Source organism: Plutella xylostella, chromosome 17 (genome assembly GCF_932276165.1).
Source record: "Plutella xylostella chromosome 17, ilPluXylo3.1, whole genome shotgun sequence".
Taxonomy (NCBI): Eukaryota; Metazoa; Arthropoda; class Insecta; order Lepidoptera; family Plutellidae; genus Plutella; species Plutella xylostella.
The window spans coordinates 9,340,468-9,366,789 of record NC_063997.1 but is presented as its reverse complement, the minus strand read 5'-3'; the positions used below and the strand labels follow the sequence as shown (position 1 = coordinate 9,366,789).

At 40.5% G+C, this 26,322-nt stretch overlaps 2 protein-coding genes across 2 annotated transcripts; one reads left to right on the top strand and one right to left on the bottom strand.

The window, feature by feature from the left end:
• The first annotated feature begins 332 nt into the window (after positions 1 to 332).
• LOC105395134 (intraflagellar transport protein 56) lies at positions 333 to 21,286 on the top strand. The gene is made up of 13 exons (XM_048626817.1): positions 333 to 407; positions 582 to 710; positions 1,084 to 1,163; positions 1,612 to 1,715; positions 3,451 to 3,506; positions 3,788 to 3,963; positions 5,473 to 5,619; positions 5,918 to 6,041; positions 6,320 to 6,499; positions 7,155 to 7,352; positions 18,702 to 18,857; positions 19,626 to 19,732; positions 20,555 to 21,286. The coding sequence occupies exons 1-13, from the start codon at positions 405 to 407 to the stop codon at positions 20,757 to 20,759; spliced, it is 1,665 nt and encodes a 554-aa protein (XP_048482774.1). The 5' UTR covers positions 333 to 404; the 3' UTR covers positions 20,760 to 21,286.
• On the bottom strand, positions 21,073 to 25,991 carry LOC105395053 (cuticle protein 7). The gene is made up of 5 exons (XM_011566976.3): positions 25,929 to 25,991; positions 25,275 to 25,415; positions 24,561 to 24,691; positions 21,979 to 22,078; positions 21,073 to 21,658 (listed from the first exon to the last, which is right to left on the bottom strand). Exons 1-5 carry the CDS (start codon positions 25,938 to 25,940, stop codon positions 21,494 to 21,496), a joined length of 549 nt encoding a protein of 182 aa, XP_011565278.1. The 5' UTR covers positions 25,941 to 25,991; the 3' UTR covers positions 21,073 to 21,493.
• Between the last annotated feature and the right edge of the window lie 331 nt (positions 25,992 to 26,322).

Here is a 26,322-nt window from a genome sequence, read left to right as displayed (position 1 = left end):
GATCAGAAACCATAGAGAAAGCAATACTATCTATGATCTAATCTACCACTATCTACGCATTATCTACGTTGTATGTATAGTTGTAGGAGGGCTTAGGGCGTGTCTTCCGAGAGTGGCGTTTCACGTCAAGGTCTTGAAGTCCTACCTACAACTATACATACAACAGGATGGGACAGCTCTACTGTGCTCAGTGTGACAGGGTGTTCAAGACGAAGTTCGGACTTGCCAGCCACATAAGAGCACATAACACAGTGTAGCAAGAGTCGCTGTTGTCGGATACGACGAAGAGGACATCATCATCATTATCTACGTTTATACGGTTGCTATAGCAACGTGTATGTAAACAAAAATATTGTAAACAACGAATAGCGATATTTTGAGAATTTTGCTTTATAATAATTGAAATGGTAAGTGATAAGTAATGTTTGTTTTATTAATTAATTATGGTAGATTTAGTTGTAGAATATTGTGTTTGATAACTATAAAGCAACATCCGTATCGTGAAGTTACCTCAGTCGCTTATTATAACAAATCTTTACCTAATCACATTTGTACCTATGATACCTGAAATTATGTTACAGATTCTGTCTCGCTCGAAGCCGGCCGCGGACTACCGCTCCAGCAGCAGTGGCTCCGGCAAGAAGAGCTTCCCAGAACTAGAGGACTTCATTCTAAAGAGAGACTACATAGGGGCTCTCACTTTACTAGAGGTATCCGGTATCCATAACAAACACAACAGGCGTGGTACCGCTTTGTTATCGACGTAAATAAAACCCGTTTAATGCGCGATCCAATAATCACAGCGCCGTATTTATGGCGAATCGCGTTATAGTGACGTTTATCTAAGTCGATAATGAACCCGTGCAGCGGCAGCAGGAAAAACATACATTTATAATTCAGGCATAAAAACCAATACAGCAGAGACCCTTCCCTTATTAAACGGTTTTATTTAGCTCGACCCGTACGGTATTTTTGTATATTTACCAAATCACACTAAATAATCACTTATGAAGGTACCCGTATTATTACTTGTGTTTTATGATTATGAGTATATCCATAAGGATATAAATCCTGTGTTCACAGTTTCTGAAGAACGACGGCAACACTGACATTTGGCTGGAGGTGTGGGCCGCGTGGTGCTGGTTCCACCTCGGGGAGTACAGGTGCGTCATCATCAGCTTAGAGTCACACTTGACGAAAGAGAAATAATGAGGACTGCAGTAGAGCAGTAAAAATGGACTCAAATGTATATAGCTAGTGCAGCGCGTATGTATACCGCTAGCTGGCAACTCTCACACGCCATACAAATTTGCATTTACTCCCTATGTAACGGAGTAGGTACTAACCATAACTCCCGTACTAACGGATTAAAAACTCGCAATTCCCTAACTTTGCGTTAACCGTAGACGAGTTCTCGTGTGGAGACCACGAACATGCAAACGCAGTGTGGGACGCCCTCCAGCCCGCTGGACCGACGACCTTAGGTGGATAGCCGGTGGCTGGACCTAGTGTTGTGGCGCTCCTTGGGAGTGGCATATGTCCAGTAGCCAGTAGTGGATAATTATTGGCTGATGATGATGATGACGATGATAATGATGACTCCCCTCGCAGGTCAGCGCTGGAGGCCTACCTGCGCGTGCAGGACCGCGCGGAGGAGGAGGCGCGCGTGGCCGATCACCTGCCCATCGACATCGCCGTCTGCTACTTCTATTTAGGTAAGTCATAGTCAGTGAAACCCTGATTATACCTACCTAGTAGAGTGGCCGAGACAGTGTCCTCGGCAGATCCTCGAGCAATAGGGAATATGCGTAATTTTTTTTTATACTTTTATTGGATAGTTTTACCTCACTTTATTATAGTAAAAAAAAATTCAACGCCAAAATAAGTAATTTAAGGTATTTTAAAGAAAGTTAAAAAATTACAACCATCACGACCACTTTGAAATTCCCGTCAGGATGGCGGGCTATCGTGACGTCATAATCGTTTAATTTCACGGCTCAGAATAATGAGTCCCGTCAGTCGGCATAGATTTTTTACCTAATCAAGTAATCACAGAGTACTTTTGTATTTTCAACAAACCAATGTTGTCATGGTAACAAACGAAAAAGGAAGTGTATAAAGTGTGATCAGTGGCTATTTTGTAATGGTAATAAAGTGTGACCAGTGGTTGTTTTGTAATGGGAGCTCGTAAATAGCTGCTAGTAGCTCTTTTGAAATGGGAGCGCGCAAACCAGAGGACCTTAGTACACAATATTACGCTATTATGGCAATATGAATATAAAGTAATAATTGTATTGTATGTATAAGTACTTACTGTAACTTTGGTTCTCAGTAAGAGAGACTAGGGTTAGTGGGTCATTCTATTCTATTATCTGTGGGGGTGTAAGAACCTGCACCTGGCTCTCTTGAATGGAACCATTGTGCATATCTCAAAGGTCTAAACCCCCTTATCTAAACTATCGAATAAAAGTATAAAAATATATGCATATTGCCTAATATTTGGGCACACGGCTCTCGACTTTTCAATAGTCTTTGCTGTCCTTTTCCGCAGCTGGCCACAGTTTACTCTTTCATACTGCGTAATAAATTTAATGTGTCCAGTTCTTCTGATTACGAGAATTCTTCCATAACTTAATTTAGAAAAAAATAACAACTTTTGAAATATACTAAAGACTGCCATTATAACCTAAAAGTAGAAAGAGCAACTTGTGTTATGTTCATGTCATAATACTTACAATACAAATTTAATTTTATTGTGTTGCAATATGGAGCATATTTGAGTGGCTCGTTGACTAGCGAATGGCTGTTTACGCCTCATTACATTAGAACAACTAGTGGCAGCCCATACACTACCAACAAAAAATATAAAAAGTCCTAAACTTTGCAAACAAACAAGCATATCAAACAAGAAGTGGAGAGGTTATAGGAGGCTAGGATCTACTCGTATTGGAAGAATTTTTATGTGATCCATCGTATCTGATCACAACGAGCATCAGAAATACTAGGTGACATTAACATTTCTTTGTTTACACTTGACATTTATTTAACTATACGCAAACGCAAAGAAGTTATTATTCTGAGATTGATATATAAAGAATTATGACGTCACATCCGCCCTAAGAAAATGGGTGACGTTTCTCGGAAGTTAGAATTTACCGAAGTTTTTTTGTACTTTTCAACTTCATTTACTTGCTCAAAAATAAATTATAATCAAAAATAATGATGGAGTCGTAGTTATGCAACAACAAAGTTTATTATAAATAATATTTGACCTTTATTTGAACCACTTGCATATTCCCTATTGACCGAGTGCCACTCTACTCGGTAGGTGACACGGATATTAGTCAGTCAGGTATTAGGTGATGTATAGATAGGTATGTAACGGATATGCAATCAACTTATACCTACATATATATATGTGTGTGACTTTATAAAGTATCTTAATTTCAGGAATGTACAAGGAGTCGCAAGAAATGGCGGAAAAGGCTGCGAACTGCGCCCTAAAAGTAAGTTTGTACCGTATGTACCTACCCTCTCATTTTATTTAGGTATTCATTCACACGGTCACCAAATAATCTAATTGTACTCACAATAGGATGATGTATTTTTACTTATGTTCTCCTCGTGCAGCTGTAATGTCTCAATTAATTAACTAATCAATAAATTAGCTGCTTAGCAACTTTGTTGGTCGCGAATTTACAAAAGTCAATTTTTTTTTCAGTATTATCCCCTGATCAACCCTTTGCGGATTAGTATACTACTTATATAATCCCCCCGCACCCCCCAGAGTCGACTACAACTCCACTTAGCGCACTCCATCGGCGACTCCGCGGCGCTGCTGGCGGCTCACGGCGCGCTGAGAGACACCCCCGACGACCAGCTCTGCCTGGCCTCGGCGCACTACCTGCGCGCACACTACCAGGAGGCCGTGGATGTGTACAAGAAGCTGCTGCTGGATAAGCGGTATGGGGCGTTTTATTACTATGATAGTACAGCTGGTAACATATCTGCGTTCTTTGTTGATAGCCATGTGTCCAGCAGTTGACAGCTTAACTTGTGTAAGTTAGGTAAATAAAACAACGTGTAGGTAAAACAACGCGTAAGTAAAACAACGCGTAGGTAAAACAACACGTAGGTAAAACAACGCGTAATTAAAACAACGCGTAGGTAAAACAACGCGTAGGTAAAACAACGCTTAAGTAAAACAACGCGTAGATAAAACAACGCGAAGGTAAAACGACGCGTATGTAAAACAACGCGTAGGTAAAGCGACTCGGCGGCGCTGCTGGCGGCTCACGGCGCGCTGAGGGACACCCCCGACGACCAGCTCTGCCTGGCCTCGGCGCACTACCTGCGCGCGCACTATCAGGAGGCCGTCGATGTGTACAAGAAGCTGCTGTTGGATAAGCGGTAACGAAGCGTTTCACTAGCATAGTACAGGTGGTAATGGATTGGATGCGGAAAGCTTTAGGATGCATCTAGTGGCGTGCTTTGGGAGAGGTCTACATCCAGCAGTTGATTGCTTAAGTGTAGTTAGGTAGGTAAAATAAGTGAGCACTCCAGATAATAAATAAGTTGACAATAATTGCCAGCTCTTATGTTCATTGTGTTGTTCTTTGAAACATAATTTAATTATCTTAAGTATTCTAATGTTGATAACAATATTTCATTCTCTTGGTGTTTCAGACGAAAGTTTTTTAAAAATGATGAAGATAGAGAATGGCTTAAGAGTCTAGCAAAGTGGTACAATATTTTAATACCTATTAAGTTATTTAGCTCTAATAGTTTAGATAGGTATTTGTAGAAACATAAAGAAGTACTTAATATAAATTATTTGTTTTATGGAATAATGTAACCATTTCATGAACATCGCAGAACTCGCTAGAATAGATCTATCATCTGCCTAGCTGGAGTATTCGGCATTCCTCTACTTTATCTCGGCTCGTAGAGAGGATCGTAGAGTTCAGTAGATTTTGATATGTGAGTTGGATATTCTTCATCCTTTTATGTCCTTTATCTCTGAGAAGCTGTAAGCGTCAATTCACACGTACCACAACCACACCACGTCGCAGCGACAAAATGTGGTCAAGCTGTGGTTACGTGTGAATTGTGTGACAGCGGCTTTTTGCAGTTGCGTTGTGGCAGCGACAAAATGTCGATGTGGTTGCGTTGTCGCTGTCATTGCGATGTGGTAACCACGTCGTCGTGTGGTTGCGATGTGGTTGCGATGTGGTCGTATTACACAGGTGGTCGATAACAACGGCAAAATGTGGCACGTGTGAATTGGATTATTCATTGTCAATACAAAATATACGCCCGACCACATCGCGTGGTTGTGGTGTGGTTGTGGCTGTGGTGTGGTTGTGGTACGTCTGAATTGACCCTAAGTCTGCCTGGCAACATGCCTGGAAGAGTAACCCTCACGGTTCTTATACCATTTTACCTTTACTACATCTACCCCACCCCCCACAGTTCGTACGTGGCCCTGAACGTGTACGTGGCGCTGTGCTACTACAAGCTGGACTACTACGACGTGTCGCAGGAGGTGCTGGGCGTGTTGCTCGCGCAGCACCCGGACTCCACCGTCGCCGGGAACCTGAAGGCGTGCAACCTGTTCCGGTGAGACCCTACCGTGAGAGCCATGCATAGGGCGAAGTCGCTCCGTGCCACTCTCTTGCCCTCTCCAATTGAATACTTGAAAGTGGGAAGGACAATTTCCGACGCGACGTCACAACGCAGTGTTGTGTCCGGGCCCATAGCGCCTAATCCTAAGCGTTTAAGGTCGCGGACCCAGCTATCGTCGATGAAATGCGAATGTCACAGATAAAATTTAACTCTGTTCAGTATTTTATCGTATTGATTCATTCAACTACTCTTTCACAGAACTTTTATATCATATACCTACCTTTTTATACAGACTGTACAATGGTAAAGCCGCTGAAGCTGAACTGAAGCAGATATCCTCCGACCAGCACACCTTCGGGCAGGACCTGGTGAAACACAACCTCGTCGTGTTCAGAAATGGAGAAGGTGCACTGAAGGCAAGTCTTCAACGGCATATTTACCTACAGCTACTACATACTTGAATACGCTAAAGTCGCTAAACCACATATCAACATAAAATATGTTCCGGAGCTCCGCGGTATATCATAATATGTAAGTATCGTTCATAACAGCACTCGTTCAATAGTTTATTTTTATAACCCTCCTGTTTTGGTCTCCCGGCTGACAGTATAACATAATTATCCCCTTTCCGTTAGTTACCCCGATTCGTAGCGCTTTTGACCTCAAACCAGTAACCATAGACCCTTGGCCGCAGGTGCTACCACAGCTCGTAGACGTGGTCCCGGAGGCTCGGCTGAACCTGGCCGGCTACCACTTGCGGCGCCGCGAGCCGCTGGAGGCGCGCCGGCTGCTGGAGCCCGTGCAGCCCACGTCGCCGCTGCATTATATACTGAGGGCCGTGGTCGCGGTCAGGATGTACAATGAGACTGGTGATGTTAGTGCCGGTTTAGCAATTCCTCTTTAGGCAGGTGTGCGCCATTGGTGCTGTTGGCATCTGTATTTTGTAATTTTCTAATACCTCTTATATATGGGGATTTCTACTTCATTGACACCCAGTCAGTTAAGCACCTGTTTCTCACAACGGAGATGGGGTTTTGAATCCCGGAAATATATTACCGTTCTTTTAATTATCAGAAAACATCGCTCTGTGGTCCTGTGGTCCTACTACCTTAGTCCGATTGATCGGACCACATGGTTCTTACAGTGAAGGAAAACATTGTGTGGAAACCTCCATATGTAGATGTGCAACTAACCTGCAGTAACCCAGTGCAAAACCTGGACAACTGTCCAATAAAGGTGCCGATACACCATCGCCGCCAGGTAAGGAATGTACACTACGCTGTTCAAACTATCGGACGTAAGTCGCGGACGTAACCTTAGGCTCACCTTCAGCTTTCAGATGTCCGCAAGCGATCAGGCACGAACCGTCCCAAAAGACCGTGCACACTTATCAGTCGCGGCTGACAGCTGTCCGATAGTGTGTCGGCGCCTTAAGCCAGGTGCAACCACTTACACCCCCACACAAAATATAATAAAATTTATGTAAGTACCTACGTGTCTGTGACCAAATTTAGAACCATTCTCCTCAGGAGGAACACATGAAGACGGCCCAGCAGAGTTTCCACGCAGTAGGCAGCTCCCCCTCCGAGTGCGACACGATCCCGGGCCGCCAGTGCATGGCCTCCTCGTACTTCCTCGCCGCGCAGCACGAGGAGGTGCTGCTCTACCTCAACTCCATCAAGAGCTTCTTCGTTAATGATGACACGTTTAACTTTAATTATGCTCAGGTGAGGGTGGGTTTTAGTTACTAAATTAGTAATTTAGTCGAGTACAGAGTAATATAGTGACTAAATCACTTTCTATATACAACGCCACGATTAGTTACTAAATTAGTAATTTACTCGATTACTTACTAAACGTCGACACGATTAGTTACTAAACCAGCGAATAGCTCGTGCACTAGTTCGCACATGAAGACAGCTCCCCTCCACGCGGCGGCCCCTCCGAGTGCGACACGATCCCGGGCCGCCAGTGCATGGCCTCCTCGTACTTCCTCGCCGCGCAGCACGAGGAGGTGCTGCTCTACCTCAACTCCATCAAGAGTTTCTTCGTCAACGACGACACGTTTAACTTTAATTACGCTCAGGTTAGTGTGGATTTAGAGGTGGTGTGGCAACACTGAAGCGGGCTGTCGTGTTTGTTTACCTCCGTTAATTTAATTTCATTTCATTGCAAATTAAGTGATTATTTTATATGTGTGATGCTGAAAAGTTCATAAAACACAATACCAGTGATCATAAGAAACAGTACAGTAGTGAAATATTGGAAAATAGTGAATTCCTAACAGGCGTAACAGCCGTTAGAACAGTGCCAAAATACTCAAATTATTGACAATTAACTACTGCAAAAGTGACTATTTTACATGTGTGATGCTGAAAAGTTCATAAAACAGAATACCAGTGATCATAAGAAACAGTACAGTAGTGAAATACTGAAAAATAGTGAATTCCTAACAGGCGTAACAGCCGTTAGAACAGTGCCAAAATATTCAATTTATTGACATTTACCTATTGGTCGAAGAAAATAAACATATTCCGAACGAATTTATAACACCCATTACCACTTACAAGTAAGTGCAATAAACCTACATGTAAAAGCAACCATAAAATTGCATATCCCGATTTTTATATCCAAAAAATAATTGATTTAGTGGTAAACAAAATCCTGCCACCTGTGGGTATAAGTGGGTAAATAAATAATAAATAGTCTTGAACTTGAATTGCTGTTTCACTTACACGTTTTACATGGCGCAGCCGGAAAAAATATAAATTCGTGGTGCAGAAAACATTTAGAAAATAGTGTATACCAGTACCTGGGGATATTAATTAATCATATATATTGTTAGACGTACACGAATTCGTCGAGTAACTTGTTAAAATGGAATCAATGTTAAAGCCGCCAGCGCCATTTGCATTCGTTAATAACTTAGAGAATGTTACATCGGGTAACTTATCTAAGGATTGGGAAAAATGGAAAAACGCGTTCCAAATATACTTCGACGCGTGTGAACTTTCTAAAAAGGATCCAAAAGTGCAAGTGAGCATATTACTGCATGTTGTCGGTGAACAGTGCCGGGAAGTGTATGAACAATTCAACCAAACGTTTACTGATAAGGACAAACTGATTAAAAAGTTCGACGACTTCTTCTTACAAAAGAAAAATATAACGGTACAAAGACATTGTTTTTTTACACGTAATCAGCTGGGAGGTGAATCTATAGAACAATACGCATTTGAGCTAAAAAAGATGGGTGTAAAATGTGAGTTCAAAGATTTATGTGATGATCTAATTAGAGATAGGCTCATCTGCGGAATTAAGGATATAGCTTTGAAGGAGCGCCTACTACGAGAACCTGACCTAACCTTAAAAAAGTCACTGGACATTTGTAACATTGCGCAAATGTCAAGATTGCAAGTAGGAGTGATAAAAACCGAGACAGAAAAAGATGTATACGCAGTAGAAGAATATGAACAGAGTCCCGATGAGGCCTATGCTTACTGGATGACAAGGAACAACGAGCGAGGCAGCAGAGGACGCGCGCGAGCCCGCGGGCGCTGGAGCGGCCCGGGGCGCGCCGCCGCCGCCTGGGCGAGCGCCGGCCGCCCGCGTGCGCCCGCCCCTGTGCAGCTCCGGGCCGGGCCCTCGTCGACACGCTGGTACCAAGGTCAGACCCAACCAGATTCACCGTCATTTAGACTGAATAAAACACCGTTTATTAGTGCTGACTGTAAAAACTGCGGATTTTATCATGAACGTAATATGTGTCCCGCATACGGCAAACGTTGTTTAAAGTGTAATAATGTTAATCACTTTTCAAGGAAGTGCAATATTTATGATGTACAAGCCGATGAAAATCCAGATCAGGTAATCTATTACTTTAATAAAAATTGTGGTGATTGGTCAATAACTTTGTCAGTCAATGATTGCGAAATACCTTTTAAATTAGACACGGGTGCAGATGTAAACGTTTTACCCAGTCGTTATTTACAACAACTAGGTTTATCAAAAGAGGACCTTCTGTCAACGTCAATGAAGTTAAGAGGCTATTCTGGTGGCGATATTATAGTAACAGGTAGATGTAACTTAAAAGTATTATACAAAGGTCAGTCCTATATAATTGATTTTATAATTGCAGATGTGTCGTCCCCACCTATATTAGGTAGGTATTCTTGTCAGGAGTTAGGTGTTATTAAACTAACTTTAGCAGTTACTATGAATTCTCAAGATGAGTTTACGTCGGGTATTCTAAATGATTACTCTGACGTATTTGAAGGCATTGGATGTATGCCTGGAGAATATAAAATTTGTATAGATAATACTGTACGGCCAGTAGTACATGCACCTCGAAAATTACCGGTAGCAATAAAAGAAAACCTAAGAAATAAATTGAATGAAATGGAACAACAACAGATCATAGCCAAAGTAGATGGCCCAACAGATTGGGTAAACAGTATGACGGTAGTTAGGAAACCAAATGGTGATCTACGAATTTGTCTAGATCCGCAGGACTTGAACTTAGCTATTAAGCGAGAACACTTTAGTCTCCCCACCTTAGAGGATATAACTGTAAAACTATCGGGGGCAAAATACTTTAGTACAGTCGATGCTAAAAACGGATTTTGGCAATTAAAGTTAAGTAGTGACTGTACAGACCTCTGCACCTTTAACACAGCGTTTGGAAGGTATAAATTTTTAAGACTACCGTATGGCATTACGTCTGCTTCCGAAGTGTTCCATAAAAGAATGTTTGAGATGTTCGATGATATGGAGGGCGTATGCCATTTCATAGATGATATTTTGATTTTTGCAAAAACGCGACAAGAACACGATAGGAGGCTGAGGGCCGTATTGGATAGGTGCAGATTAATCAATTTGAAACTGAATAAAAATAAGTGCAAGTTCGGTCTAACAGAAATAAAATATTTGGGTCATAAGTTTACACAAAATGGTATCTATCCTGATGAATCTCATACATCTGCGATAAAAGAAATGAAAATTCCAGATAATACTAAAGATTTAGAGAGGTTTTTGGGATTAGTAAATTATATAGGTAGATTTGTACCTAATCTGTCAAACAAAACTTATGAACTTAGGCAGCTCTTAAAAAAAGATGTGGAATGGCATTGGACTGACCAACATCAAAATGAATTTGATAGTTTAAAAAATATCTTAGTAGATGCACCTGTTTTACAATACTATGTTGTAGATAAGCCCGTGGTGATATCAGTTGACGCGAGTAAAAATGGATTAGGTGCATGTATTCTACAGGATAATTTACCAGTAAGCTACGCATCTAGGTCACTAACAAAAGCCGAACAAAATTATGCACAAATAGAAAAGGAACTTCTAGCATGTGTTTATGCCTGTGAAAAGTTCTATTGTTATATTTTTGGTAAAAATGATGTGATAATTGAGACAGACCACAAACCGCTGGTAAATATAATAATGAAACCCATCTCCAGCGCTCCAGCCAGACTTCAAAGAATGTTACTGCGATTTCAATTGTATTCTTTTAAACTAGTGTACAAACCGGGAAAATACCTATACATTGCAGATACGTTATCTCGCGCACCACTACCCGTCTCTAATCAGCAGTTAGAGGAGCGGGATCATTTTGATGTTCAGGCTCAAGTTTGTGCCGTCACAGCGTGTAATCCGCTGACGGATACACATTTTATAATTTTGCAAAAAAGTACAGAAAGTGATATGGAACTCCAGCTAGTTATTAAATACATAAAAGAAGGGTGGCCAGATAATAAACAAGATGTGCCCGACTATGTCAAGCCGTACTGGTGTTTTAAAAGTGAGTTGTCGATATCGTATGGTCTTGTCTGGAAAGATAATAGAATTGTTATTCCTAAAGCATTGAGACATGAAATGCTTAAAAGAGTACACGTAGGGCATTTAGGATTAGAGAAATGCAAACTTCGTACCCGCGAAACAATGTTCTGGCCAAATATAAACAGTCAATTAGAAGATTATATAAGTAAGTGTCAAGCTTGTCTAACTTTTAAAAACGAGAACAGGAGAGAAACTATGATATCACACGAAATTCCAAATCGGCCGTGGTCTAAATTAGGTTCAGACACTTTTCATTTTGATGGAAAATTGTTTTTAATTGTTATTGATTATTATAGTAAATTTTTTGAAGTAGCCGAGCTTAGGTCATTAAAAACAGAGGAAATTATTCAGCAATTAAAAATAATCTTCAGTAAACAGGGTGTTCCGGACATTCTCATGACCGATAACGGTCCGGAGTATAGTTCGTTTGAGTTTAGACAGTTTTCGGAACAATGGCATTTTAGTCATGTAACGTCTTCCCCTCGATACCCACAGTCGAATGGGCAGTCAGAACGAACTGTCCAAACTGTGAAAAATATTATGAAAAAATGTAGGTATGAAAGTACTGATTACAGATTAGCCCTCTTGGAGTACTTAAATACACCTATTAGTAGTTCATTGGCCTCCCCTTCGGAAATATTAAATAGTCGAAAAATGAGGGGGCTATTACCGTGCATTCCGAAGTTACTTAAGCCGAAGCTACAAACTAACATAACATATGAGTTAAATAAACGGCAAAGTATGCAAAAGCAATATTATGATAAGGGAGCACGTGATCTAGCACCATTACAAGTAGGACAAAGAGTAAAAGTACGAGTATCTAAACAGTGGGTCGATGGGTCAATCACTTCATACGTGGGTAAAAGATCCTATTCGGTTCAAATTGATGGTGGCGGTAGATTGATTCGAAACCGACGGCATCTCATAATCAATCCAAACGCCAACAGATCAAACCATGATCAATCAACATTAGCTTACGATGATATCGTCATCCAGAATAGTCCTCCTAGACCTCCAATTAATAATAATGTTGTTTGTCAACCATATGTTTCTCGTTTTGGCAGGGAAGTGAGACGTCCTGATCGGTGGGGCTACTCACACACTTAAGTAAGACGGATGCCTTCAGTGTACCTATATACTAAAAAACTATGTATAGCAAGTACCTAGCCATACCGACTGTTATTTTATGATGATTCATTGTTGTTATTTTCTGAGTATAGGAGTTAACTGTTATTTTATACCTACTACTAAACTATAAATCACCTAAGTTAAAACATTATGTACTTACTTACATTATACCTAGTTAATTACATAAACAAAATTTAAATGAGTGTTGTAATAGACTTAGTAAGTACATACCTAGATGTAAACCTTTAATTATACTTAGTTAATGTTATTAAGTACCTACTATAGTCAAAACTTTAACTAAATAAGTATTTTTGTGTTAGTGGTTATGTAACGCTAATATTTATATAGATTCTTAGTTAAGATTTATGATTAATTCTTGCCTACTTTACTATCGTTACAATATAAAAGCGACGTAACTACGCTACGTGATGATAAATTGATACGTTGTATTTAAAACTGTTGGAAATCTTAAATTGATAGCTTAAGATTTATTACAAGGTACCTACTGTACTTATCCTTATTAATACAAGTTAAACAATGCTTTGTAAATTTATATTTATACCTACTTAGGTATTGTTTTTAAATTTTTCTTTTCAATTTTTTTTGTGTGAGTATGGTATATATCTATATAAAGCCTTGTAAAAGGGGGGTTGTGGGTATAAGTGGGTAGATAAATAATAAATAGTCTTGAACTTGAATTGCTGTTTCACTTACACGTTTTACACCACCTACTGGTGATTGCACGAACTAAAACAAGAAGTAGTACCAAGACGAAATTCTGCTACTCACCGCCAGAGGGTGCAACATCTATGTAGAGCCAACCATAGACAACAAATGTAGAGTCACACATAATCTAATGTAGAGTCTCACCGAATTTTATGTAGAGTCACCCCAAATGTGTAGAGATATATAAATCCGAAGTGTAGAGTCGAAGCAAATTATATTGAAGAGCTTTTTGATAATAATTTTTTGCATTTTGGAAATATAATAAACGCGATGAGTGAAATAAGCAAACTTCTTCAAGAACTAAGGCTCCAAATAAGAGAGGATATAAAAGAATCTGAAACAAAAATTTTAGAAAAACTAGATGATAAAGTCCAACATCTTCAAACAGAAGTAGAGGAGCTAAAACAGAAAAATTTTGAAAACGATAGTAGATTATCTACACTGGAACGAGAAGTCAGAAAAAGAAATTTAATCTTGTTTGGCATAGAAGAATCAGAGAAATCATACGAAGAACTAGAAATGTTAGTACAAAAAACCATTGAAAATCAAATGGCAATTAAACTGAACATTTTAGAATTAGAATTTGTTCGGAGAATGGGTAAGAAAACCGATCGTCCTAGACCAATTGTTTTTGCGCTCTCTACACTTGGGAAAAAGATTAAAATACTGCAAAATAAGAAGAAACTAGACACAGTAAATGCATACATAAAAGAAGATTTCCCGCCTGATGTACTAGAAAAAAGGAAAATCCTCCAGGCAGAACTTAAACAAGAGTTGGAAAAAGGGAATAAAGGTAGAATACAATATGATCGATTAATTATTACGCATCAAACAAAAAAGAGAACGCTTGCGGATAGCCCTGAAAATGAAAAGACTGAAAAATTAAACTCAACATCTAAATCATTGGCAACAACTACCCACTGGGCATCTAAAAATCAACCAAGAAAAAAACAAAAAAATGAGCAACAATCTAAGACCAGCGCAAACCTAACAACGTTCTTTAGCAAGAACAAACACACGACAAAACCTGATGCATCCAAAGAAACAAAGCCAGTTGAAACAGAAAATAATAACCAAAGAGCACCAAGGTTAGATTCCAATTCGACAACTGGACCGGAATAGCAATCCAACGGCCTGCCCCCACTCAAAAATACGGCGATACTTGACACCGACCAGAAAATTTATAATGTAAACAATAACAAACAAGGAAATTTAAACCCCCCAAGCCGGTTGGTCACCGTGGGGGAACTCGACCAACACCCTCCAACAAATTTACCTACTAAAACCAGTACAAAAAAAGAGATTCAAAAACAAAGTAGTCTTTATTTATGTACACTGAACACAAGAACACTGAGAACACCTGAGAGTTTACAAGAGCTAGAGTTAGCACTCGAAAACATTAGGTGGGACATTCTGGGTATAAGCGAAATGCGGAGAGTAGGAGAAGGAATAGAAGAGAGAAGTAACTATATCATGTACCACAAAGGCGAAGTCGCAGGTCAAAGAGGAGTGGGGTTCTTGGTAAAGATAAAACTAAAAAACCATATTATAGGGTTTGAAGGAATCTCGGATAGAATAGCCCTACTGCATCTCAACCTACCAAAACATCCCAAAAAGTGGACAGTCATCCAAATCTACTCGCCGACAGAACAAGCAACTAAAACGGAAATATTAAACTTTTACGACAAACTGAGAGAAATCACGGAAAAGTACTCGGAAAATAACATAGTGCTCATGGGCGACTTCAACGCTCAAGTAGGCGCTCGACTACCAGGGGAAGAAAATATAATAGGGAAGTACGGAAAAGGAAAAAGGAGTAAAAACGGAGAAAAATTGGCTGAATTCTTACTAGAGCAAAACTTAACACTTCTTAATTCCATGTACCGTAAAAAACCCAAAAACAAATGGACTTGGATATCCCCGGACGGAAAGACTAGAAACGAAATCGACTACATAATTACCAACAAAGTCAGGTCATTTAGCGACACAGGAATAATACAAAACCTTAATTTCAATACCAACCACCGTATGGTACGAAGCTGCCTAAAAGAAAAGAGCACAAAAAATCCTAGACCAAAAGCAATACAAATGACCCATTGTAAGAAGGACTCATTAGACAGCACAGAAGACTTGATGGAAGCCGTAATCTCAGATATAGACCTAAACGAAAAATATAATAAAATAGAAAATAAGCTTAAAAACCAGACAGTAGTACAAATAGACAAAAGCAAAAAAACTTACTTAAGTGAAAAAACTGTAAAACTGGTTGAAGATAGAAGAAACTTAATAATGAAAAAAGACAAAAAAGGAAACCAAAATGAAATTTCTAATCTCAGTAAACAAATTCGTGAAAATATGAGAAAAGACAGAATAAACAGAAGAAATAAAACCCTAGAAGATCACATCATCAAAACAGGAGGTACAAGAAAGGCGCTCAAAGAACTTAGAGAAAAGGGGAAAGAATGGATACCAAAAATGAAAGACAAAGAACAGACAACAACGTCTCGCATTGAAATTAAAAATATTGCAACTAACTATTATCGATCACTATACCAAAAACTCAGTTCTGATGAACCACCATCACTCCTGCCTGAAAAAGAACAAGCTATGGAAAATGATAGAATCCAAGATACTGTAAATATACCACAAATACTACAATGCGAAGTAGAAAAAGCTATAAATAGTCAAAAAATGGAAAAAGCTCCCGGCCCAGACAGAATTACAAACGAACTAATGAGAGGAACAATCAATGAGTTAAGCCCGCTACTAACACGGGTCTTTAACGAGACACTATATACAGGCATTATCCCAAAAAATTGGGCAGAATCACACATAATACTTATACACAAAAAAGGTCCAAAAGACGATATGGGAAATTATAGACCCATATCCCTGATTTCAAATGTATATAAAGTTTTTGCAAAAGTAATTCTAAACAGAATATCAAACATTCTCGATGAAAACCAACCAGTGGAACAGGCAGGATTCAGAAAAGACTTCAGCACAATCGACCATATACACACAATAAAACAGCTCATACAAAAATATAATGAATACAACAAGCCCATCTACCTGGCCTTTATAGATTACTCCAAGGCTTTTGATAGCCTCATACATGAATATGTATGGCTAAGCCTAAGAGAGCAGGGAATCGAATGCACCTACATAAATATCATTAAAAACATCTACAAAGAAAGCAAGGCTAGTATTAGGCTGGAAACCACAGGGGACGTTTTCCCTATAGAAAGAGGTGTCAGACAAGGTGACCCACTATCACCAAAGCTGTTTACAGCTGTGCTTGAACAAATGTTCAGAAAATTGGAATGGGATCATCTGGGGCTGAACATAGACGGAGCACGCCTGAATCACCTAAGATTTGCAGATGACCTTGTTATATTGGAGGAAGACCCAAGAAAACTGGAATACATGATACAAACCTTGATAAGCAGAAGCAGTGAAGTGGGTCTAGAAATTAATCTAACTAAGACCAAAATGATGACAAATTCAACCCCCATAGACATAACAAACAATGGACAAAAATTCGAATATGTAGAGGAATATGTATATCTAGGCCAGATAATATCACCAAATGACCAAATGTCAAAGGAAATCGACAAAAGAATTGCGACTGGGTGGAAGAAGTTCTGGGCTCTGAAAGAAGTGATGAAAAGTAAGGAACTGAGCATAAAGATCAAAAAGAAGACTTTTGATACCTGCATCCTACCCTGCATCACATATGGCTGTGAAACCTGGGCCCTTACGAAACACCATAGGGAAAAACTAGAAAGATGCCAGAAATTGATGGAAAGAAGCATGCTAGGTTTGAAGCTAAAAGATAGAGTCAGAAGTACAGATATACGGCACAAAACCAAACTAACGGATATTCTATCACGTATAGATCAACTTAAATGGAGATGGACTGGGCATATGCTTCGATGCAAAAAGGAAAAATGGAGCAAAAAGGTGACAGTTTGGTACCCAAGGGATGGTGTCAGGAGCAGAGGACGGAAAGCAAGAAGGTGGGTGGATGAACTGAAACTCACGGTAGGAGCTCACTGGACAAGAGTAGCCATGGACAGGCAACAATGGAAAGAGTTGGAGGAGGCCTTTGCCGTAAGGCACACCGAAATCAGAGACATTCTGTAACTGCACGCTTGTAAATAGTAGTGTAAGTTTTTTTTTAAATAGTAGTTATAAGATTTGTAAGATTTTATTTTGTTACTAATTGTAAGTTTTCGGAAATAAAAGGCTATATTATTATTATTATTAGTGTGGATTTAGTTACTAAATTAGTAATTTAGTCGAGTGAAGAGTATTTTAGTAACTACTTTCTAAACGACGACACGATTAGTTACCAAATTAGTAATTTACTCGAGTGAAAGTAATTTAGTTACTAAATGACTTGCTAAATTATGACACAATTAGTTACTAAATTAGTAATTTAGTCGAGTGATGATTAATTTAGATCACTTGCTAAACGACGACACGATTAGTTACTAAATTAGTAATTAGTAATTTAGTAACTAAATCACTTGCTAAACGACGACACGACTAGTTACTAAACCAGCGACTAGCGCGTGCACTAGTTCGCACATGAAGACACCTCACCTCCGCGCGGCGGCCCCTCCGAGTGCGACACGATCCCGGGCCGCCAGTGCATGGCCTCCTCGTACTTCCTCGCCGCGCAGCACGAGGAGCTGCTGCTCTACCTCAACTCCGTCAAGAGCTTCGAGTCAACGATGACACGTTCAACTTTAATTATGCTCAGGTTAGGGTGGGTTTGGGAGTAATGTGTTTAGGTGGATGGTACGGGTAATAGTGAGAGAGACTGAAACTGGAGGAATTCAAAATAGAATTGGACATGTGCCTCTGTGTGCGGTACCATTAACCGGAAGCTTATTGTTCACCGTAATTCATAGTACGGTCGCCTGCGCCTAAAAGTATACAGGCGGAGTTTCTAAAATAGCGATCCCTGATGATGAAGGGACCAGCTACATCTGTTATAAATCCAGGGACGTGTTGTGTGTGATGTGTGTAGCAGTGGTGTTTATGTGGATGTGCTTGAGCAGCATGTGAGCTTGAGATCGCTATTTTTAAGACTCCGCCTTTATACTTTTAGGCGCAGGCCACCGTACATATTTATCTCCTGGCTCCACGCTACAGCTACAGCTACACTGTAATAATGTACTCTCTGCCTTATCAATTTCAATGGTTAAGATAGCAACAAGTTTTTACCAATTAATTTGTAAGAAACTTATTCCTGACATACAAAGTTACCCAAGTAATTATACTACATCACCTTGTATATTTTTGTTACAATAAAGATAATAAACTGTTTATGTTTTTACGAGAGTATAAATCAATCGGTCCATCCCCAACAGGCGAAAGTGGCGACCGGGTTCTACCGCGAGGCCGAGGAGTGTCTCCTTGCCATCCAGGACGATACTATCCGCGCTTCCTACACGTACCTGGCGTGCCTGGCGCGCTGCCACGTCATGAATAAGGACGCTGATCACGCCTGGGATATTTGCGTTAAGGTATGGTGACGACATCACTGTCACTTCACTAACAATGCACAATCACTAGATAAGCAAAGTCCCTTCTAGCATCACTCTGTAATATCTATGTCTGTTTAATTTATTATTTACAACTATAGAGCGGATTTTGATGCAGTTTATTGCGATTGTGGTATTTCAATAGATTAGAGTGACTTAGGGTCAATTCAGACGTTCCACTACCACACCACAGCCACAACCACACCACAACGACGCCGTGTGGTCGGGCGTATATTTTGCATTGAAATGAATAATCCAATTTATACGTGCCACATTTTGCCGTTGTCATCGACCACCTGTGTAATACGAACACATCACAACCACATCGCAACCAAATCACGTCGGCAACGCCGCCACGCGGCGGCGGCACCGCGGCCACCCCCTTTCCCTATTAACTGCATACGACCGACAGCGACAACACAACCACATCGACATTTTGTACAACGCAACTGCAAAAAGCCGCTGCCACGCTATTCACACGTAAACACAGCTTGACCACATTATGTCGCTGCGACGTGGTGTGGTTGTGGTACGTGTGTATTGACGCTTAAGAGGAAAGTTTAATTATAATTTTGATCCCGGAATTCCCACAGAAAAACCTTTAAGGGCGAAGCGAAGTTTGCGGGGAAATATTATAAACTAGAACGATGTTTCATTCATCTTTCTTTAGATCTTGCAAAAACTTTCATTTCTAAGGCAACGCGTTGAACTCTTTTGTATGACAATATTGTCTCTACTGTTTGTTCTCAGTCGGCGGGCACTCCGGACAGCTTCGCCCTACTGCAGCTGGTGGCCAACGACAGCTACCGCATGGGGCAGTTCCTGGTCGCCGCCAAGGCCTTCCACATGCTCGATAGGTGAGATAAAATACCTATATAATATTATCTACAAGCGACCAAGGTACAGCGGTTATTACCCCAACACACAAGAGGTCTTGTATCTTGCTTAGTATGTATAATTGTGTAAGCTCTTGACCCTTCTATTCTATTCTAGTAGGGGGCGAAGTTCCTGTACGTGGCTCTCTCGAGTGGAACCTTTGTACATATCCCCTTGATTTCAGCTCAGCCAGCCTAGCTCCCGAGTAAACTGGAGTAGCAAGCCTGGGTGTTGCAATAGCTGAGATAGGCGCTCTGTTGGTCCAAGAATAGATAATCTTGTTTCTGTAGTAGGTGGACAAGCTAACAGAATATGTTCAACCGTCTCATCTACTTCCTTACATGTCCTACATAAGGGACTAGTTGAGTTACCTATGGTATATAAGTGTTTATTCACGCAACAGTGTCCTGTTATTAATCCTACCAATGATATATTATTATTTATTACTACGGGACAGGTTGAGTAAGTAGCGTGTAAATTTATAGTTGTGTGATGGACTGAACGCTTTAGTTTGTCTACCTACAGTCTACCCGGTTTTGCCACTCGTGATTGTGTTCGGATAGTGTTTTATCTGTAAGACATTGCCTTATTGCCTTTGGTGACAGAGTAATAAATGCTTGACCCTTCTTAGAGTGACATTGCTAGTTCGACGGGGTCAGGTTTTTTTGCAGACCCCTGTACTCAAAAACAATCCCTCCACCTGCCTGCCAACAAACTGTTACGCAGTTTGGCAGAAAAAAAATGTATTAGCCTAAGTTTTAATTATAAATAAATGTATTTTTAAAAAAAAACCACATCCGTAGACTCGACGGCGGTCCAGAGATGTGGGAGGGGCTGCGCGGAGCGGTGTGCGGATGCGCGCAGATGGCGGCCGCGGGCAAGCAGGGCGCGGCCGCCGAGCTCCGGGAAGCCCTGGGGCTGCTGCGGGGGCCGAGGGCGCACCCCAGAGCTGAGCACATCGTGAAGCCCATCACGAAGTGGGCGCAGCAGAATAGGATTGCTGTGTGATTGTAATGTTGCTGTTGAGGTTTTTTGTAAATGTAAAAAGTGTTGGAATGAATTTTGTATCGGTAAAGCGGGGATATTTTTAGCACTGTGGTTGGCCTATATACGGTCCGATCCGCTCTACTTAGTTTTGAAACAATGGACGCAAAGTCGCAGTCATTAATCTCATTATGGTGAATGTGTTAAATGTGGCGAAATGAATATAATACTTATTGTAAGTTTTTTTTCAATTATGACAGATAGGTATCATAAGACATAAAATATCCAGAGAGGTATAGCAGCATTAACGTCTAGTTAAATAAATAAAATCACGAAATAAACCGCAAAATTTGCATTTATTTACGAACTATAAGTACAATATATTTACATGTACATAAATATAAAAGTAAGAACGCGTCGTAATCAAGTCCGTTAGGCAACAGTCAGCAGTACAATAATAAATTATAGGTAAGCATCAATAAAAACATTCTCAATCATCCAACTGGCGAGGTCCGAGGTTGTTCCGCCATATTGCTTATCAAGACAGCGTCCGGAAACTGCGAAACCGATCAATACTCCAAACAACAACTCGTACCTTTAAGCGTTTCTAAACTATCACAGACAAAGCCGTCGACGAAATTCTTCTGAGCCCACGTGGTCTCGATAAGCAGTAAGGAGGTTAGTTATGGGTGAGGGCTGGCACATAAGAAAAAATATCTTCTTAAAATTATTATTCTAATGTGCCAAGGAGGTTGTATTTAGCCCCAGGGGCTGACGACGCCGTGGCCTACGAGGCCACCGTGGCTGATGATGCCGCCGTGGCTGATGGCGGGCAGCGAGTAGCGAGCGTACGCCGGAGCCACCGCTACCGGCGCGGGGGCCACCACCTTCGCCACCGGAGCCACTGCTACTGGTGCTGCCACCTGGTGGATGGATAATGATTTTTGCTGAATATTAATGTTAGCACATGTGCTAATACACGTAAACGTGCTGCTTCGCATCTCGCAGCGCTATAACTTTGGTAAAGGCCCCATTGGTGTGTTGCGCTGCGTTACGTCGCATCATCCCTAAGGAACTGTCATAAAAATGAGTGCGTTCCTTTGGGACGATGAGACGCAACGCAGGACAAAGCACCAATGGGGTCTTACCAAAGTTACAAGTATTGTTAATATAAGCCTGAACATGTCCTCTATCTAGTGCTAAAATTTATAGCTAAATAGCGCTTTACATAGGTATGTCTTACCGCATGAGCTCCTCCCGTCCTCTCGACGACGGCGTTGAATCCGTTGACGTTGTCCGCGGTGTACGTCACCCGCCTCACGTGACCGTCAGGTTCCACCAGGCTGAGGATAACAGAATCTCGTTGTAATTCACAGAGGAAATAAAATTATTGGGAGTAGAATTTTGGAATTAATTCTAACACTAGACGCCAAAAGCCTGTCGCCACTGCACGGATGCCTTTTATTTTTTATTTTATTTTATTTATTTATATTTGGAAAACCAACCAGCAAAATACAAGTTTATGTTACATGGGGGTTATATGACATTTCAAGCGAATAACAGGTTTTCACATTTTTCTAATTTAGGCACTTAATTTTAACTAAGATAAAACAGTGACTTAATGACATTGTAAAACTGAAAATTATACAATTTTATAGTCTGAAGAAAAAAAAAACAAGCAAAAAGAAGTAAGTTGAAGACTATCCCCCAAATTCATAGTGATTTTAGATACTATAAAGTAAGTTTAAAATTAACGTTGTGATATACGAGATTTAACTTTTTGACTGACGTAAAGAGTCGAAACTAGTCGACACTAGTACGATTCAAGGTACTTAAATTTAAACCTTGTTGTAAATTTACAATAGTGTCTATGAATTTGAGGGTAAAATATGTAAAATCTTACTTATGTAAAACCATATAACAAGCAGTATTATTTAAATTCTTATACATATTATTATGTGCATACTATGTTTATAGATTATATATATACGCCCAATATAAAATATATAAAAGTAAATGTATTCAATATGACAATACCACCGGACTATTCGGACTTATCACCGATTATTTGCACTACATGGGATCTAAAAGAAAGTTTATTATTATGAAAAATGTCAGCATCCTGAAACACGTTATTATAAGTACGAAGTAGACGGGTCATAATTGCATTTTGGCCATAATTAGTGGTGTGAGCCCTGGGAGCAAATATTGCTGTATGTCTAGTACGGTATTGTGGTGTGTTAAATGTTATATCTGCTAGTAGCTCAGGACAGTCCACTCTTCCTCGTAATATGTCATACAGAAATCCCATATCCAGTAGTAAGCGTCGATCATACAGGGTTAACATTTTGAAATCGTGACAATCCCGTGAATAATTACGGGAATTATTGCGTGTTTGGTAATTTAAGTATTTAATGAATTTCATTTGTAACCTTTCTATTTGATCTTGATAAATGGTATATTGTGGTGACCATATTGGGCTAGCAAACTCCAACACACTTCGTACGTAAGCATAATACAGTGCTTTGATGGACTCAGGTTGGGAAAACAATTTTCCTGTGCGTATAACAAATCCAAGGTTTTTATAGGCTTTGCTGGTAATTAAGTCAATGTGATTACGGAATAATAATTTGTTATCCAACAAGACACCCAGATCACGCACCATGGCCACTCTCTCAATCATAACGCCATTAAAATTATAATTAAATAAAAGAGGGTTTTTTTTTCGTGTAAAAGTTATAGTTTGGCATTTTTTAACGTTTACTTTAATTTTGTTACGAGTATAATATTCAAACAGTTTATTAAGTTCTGACTGCAGGGCGATACAATCTTCTTGGGTCTTAATTCTTAGGTAAACTTTTTTGTCATCAGCATAAAGTAAGTGGTTTGATGGGCCGAAACACAAGTGGATATCAAAGATGTAAGCATTGTAAAAGAGAGGTCCAAGATGCGATCCCTGGGGTACGCCGGATGGAATACTAACATAATTAGACCTAAATCCACCCATCACTACCGCCTGTGATCGATTTTTCAAATAACTACGGGTCCATCGTAACAAGTCGCCATGTATACCCAAAAAATGTAATTTGGCAAGCAGGATGTCGTGGTCCACACGGTCGAATGCCTTTTCGAAATCCGTGTAAACCCCTTATCGACCTTGATTAACGTTATAAAATACGGCGCATTAGACGAGTTTATCGACGTCGATAACGGATCCGTGCCGCAGGTTCTGGTATCCATATTATAGCGTATCACTAACAAGTAGCTGTCACTCGAAGTAGTAGTAGTAGTAGGTAGTATTAACAAACGAGTAGGTACTGAAATTGTTTACTGCGTTGCTATTGATCCTTGTTAGGATCTCTAGGATCTCTCTTGTATCAGAAATGTGTAAGAGATATTTATAAACAGTACTCGTTTTAAAAAAAAATAGGCTATAGAGGCGAAACGTGAGTGGTTGATCTTCTTCTTTCGTGTCAGTGAAATGCGATTTTTTATATTTGTCCAGACCAAAAAGAAGCAACTTTGATAGCATTCTGGTTGGCCTGGAGTAAGTCTTCCCGTGTGCAGGTGGAAGGGCACAGGGGACAGGAGAGTAAATGCTCCATAGTCTGGGGGGCGGTACCACAGTCGCATAGGTTGGTACCAACGGTATAGCCCCACTTACAGAGATGGTGGATAATCCTGATACATGAGAGAGTGGTTGATAATCCTGATACAGTACTTACATCTAACGATGAAGTCGTGAAAATAAAGAGTGCAATTTTAAAAAGACTATTTATCGATGTCAGTCATTATTTAGTCAGCCGGGTGGTAGAGAACACTCACCTGTAAGAGCCGTGCACGACTCCGTTCTGCAGCGTCTCGGAGGCGCTCTTCTGGTCGCCGGTGGCGGGGTCCGCCACGCCGTAGTTGAAGCTGTACGCGGGGTTCGGGTCCACTGGCTCGGCGCGCACCACCTGTGTTACATCATTACTCATAATTAGTAAAACTCTTTGATTAACTAGGCCTTCTGGGAGCTTTGCTTCGCCTTAAAATTATATCAATCTACTACATAGCAGTAAAAGTACATATACAACGACTGTACAATCGAAATAACCTACTAGTGAAGGCTACATCTGGGATTTTTAAAATGTTAATAAGAGAAGGTTTTGTAAAAGTGAAGTAGAGTGTGTGTGGCGAATGGGGGTGACTCAGGTTAAGTTAATCATCATCACTGGGACATAATATACCTCTCCCAAGCAGCGACACAACGCTATCCTCCCCCTTCTTCAATCAGCCACTACCGGCCACCTACTGTCTAAGATCGGTCGTCGTCCGTCCAGCGGGCTGGAGGGCGTTCCACGCTAAGCTTGCCTGTTCGTGGACACTAATCGATAACTCGTTTTCCCCACCGATCATCAGATCTTCGACATATACGGCCGGCCCACTGCTACTTCAACTTCAGTTCTATTACAAACTCGTTGCTTTTAAAAATTACCGAAAAAAATTGTGTTCTCTTCGGCTTCCTATACTCTTCTACAAACACCCTGTTTATATCACCTGTTTAACAATAGGCGCGGCGATGGCGTGCGCGACGGGCGCCACGCCGTAGTGCGCGACTCCGTACGGCGCCACGCCCACGTGGTCGTAGATCCCGGGCGCCGCCAGCGCCGCGGCGCACGCGCAACATAGCGTCAATAACTGGAAGGGACGGGGAATTTTGGGGGTGAGGTGTTGAAGTTAGGTAAGTATAAGAAGATTTAAGTGAATCTACGAACAAGTATGATATATATAAGTGTAAGAATCTATGAATAGGTATGACATAATATAAAGTTAACATCAATTGTGTTGGTGACGTAGGTACCAATAGGTCGCCGGGGCGTGATAAGTAGAAATTTTGGAAGCTATTCAAGAAATATTTTTATGAAGTTCGGGAAAAACACAACTAAACTTTCAAAGGCATTACTGAAGCTTAGTGAGAGTGCTGATATGTGCCACAAAAATGTTGTACATGTTATAATACCCCGGAAAACAAGATGAAAATTTATCAGTGAACTTCCTAATGAATGACTTATTATAAAAAGGGAGTGAACGATTCATGTTATCATTACCGTACCTATACTACAGGTTTACATTACACCAATTATTCTTCAAATTTTCTTTATCACCAAAATCTATCTTATCAAAACCATAACATAAAAGCTCCAAGCTTACCTTCGCAATCATGTTAGTCGCGTGCGCACTGCGGGGTGTGTGGAGCACGTGTGTCGAGCCTGCGCCGGCGCACACTATTTAAACCAATGGCGTCCATGCGCGCAAACTTGATACACATTTGTTGCGCAACCAAGGATACCGGGCGCATGCGTGTAGCTCGTATTGATTGGGAAAAGTTGCGTTAGACGTTGGATATGGGGCTGGGCCGAGACAAGGAGTCATGGGCAATGGCGAAATGCGCACTTGTTTCAGTAGGTACAGTGCACAGCTTTTCTGTTTTTCAGCTTCGTTAATGTGCTGTAAACCATTATTCACATCGTTTCTTACGTAGTTACTGCCTGAACTTCATAAATCTCATAGGTGTAAGTATCTATTATTAACATGCAAATGTACT

What these genes read in the sequence shown, in the direction of transcription:
- LOC105395134 (XM_048626817.1), top strand. An exon ending in TTCCACCTCGGGGAGTACAG is followed by an intron (nt 1,164 to 1,611) that starts GTGCGTCATCAT and finishes CTCCCCTCGCAG; the next exon opens with GTCAGCGCTGGAGGCCTACC. An exon ending in GCCTTCCACATGCTCGATAG is followed by an intron (nt 19,733 to 20,554) that starts GTGAGATAAAAT and finishes CCACATCCGTAG; the next exon opens with ACTCGACGGCGGTCCAGAGA.
- LOC105395053 (XM_011566976.3), bottom strand. An exon ending in GTCGTGCACGGCTCTTACAG is followed by an intron (nt 22,079 to 24,560) that starts GTGAGTGTTCTC and finishes TGTTATCCTCAG; the next exon opens with CCTGGTGGAACCTGACGGTC. An exon ending in GGACGGGAGGAGCTCATGCG is followed by an intron (nt 21,659 to 21,978) that starts GTAAGACATACC and finishes TCCATCCACCAG; the next exon opens with GTGGCAGCACCAGTAGCAGT.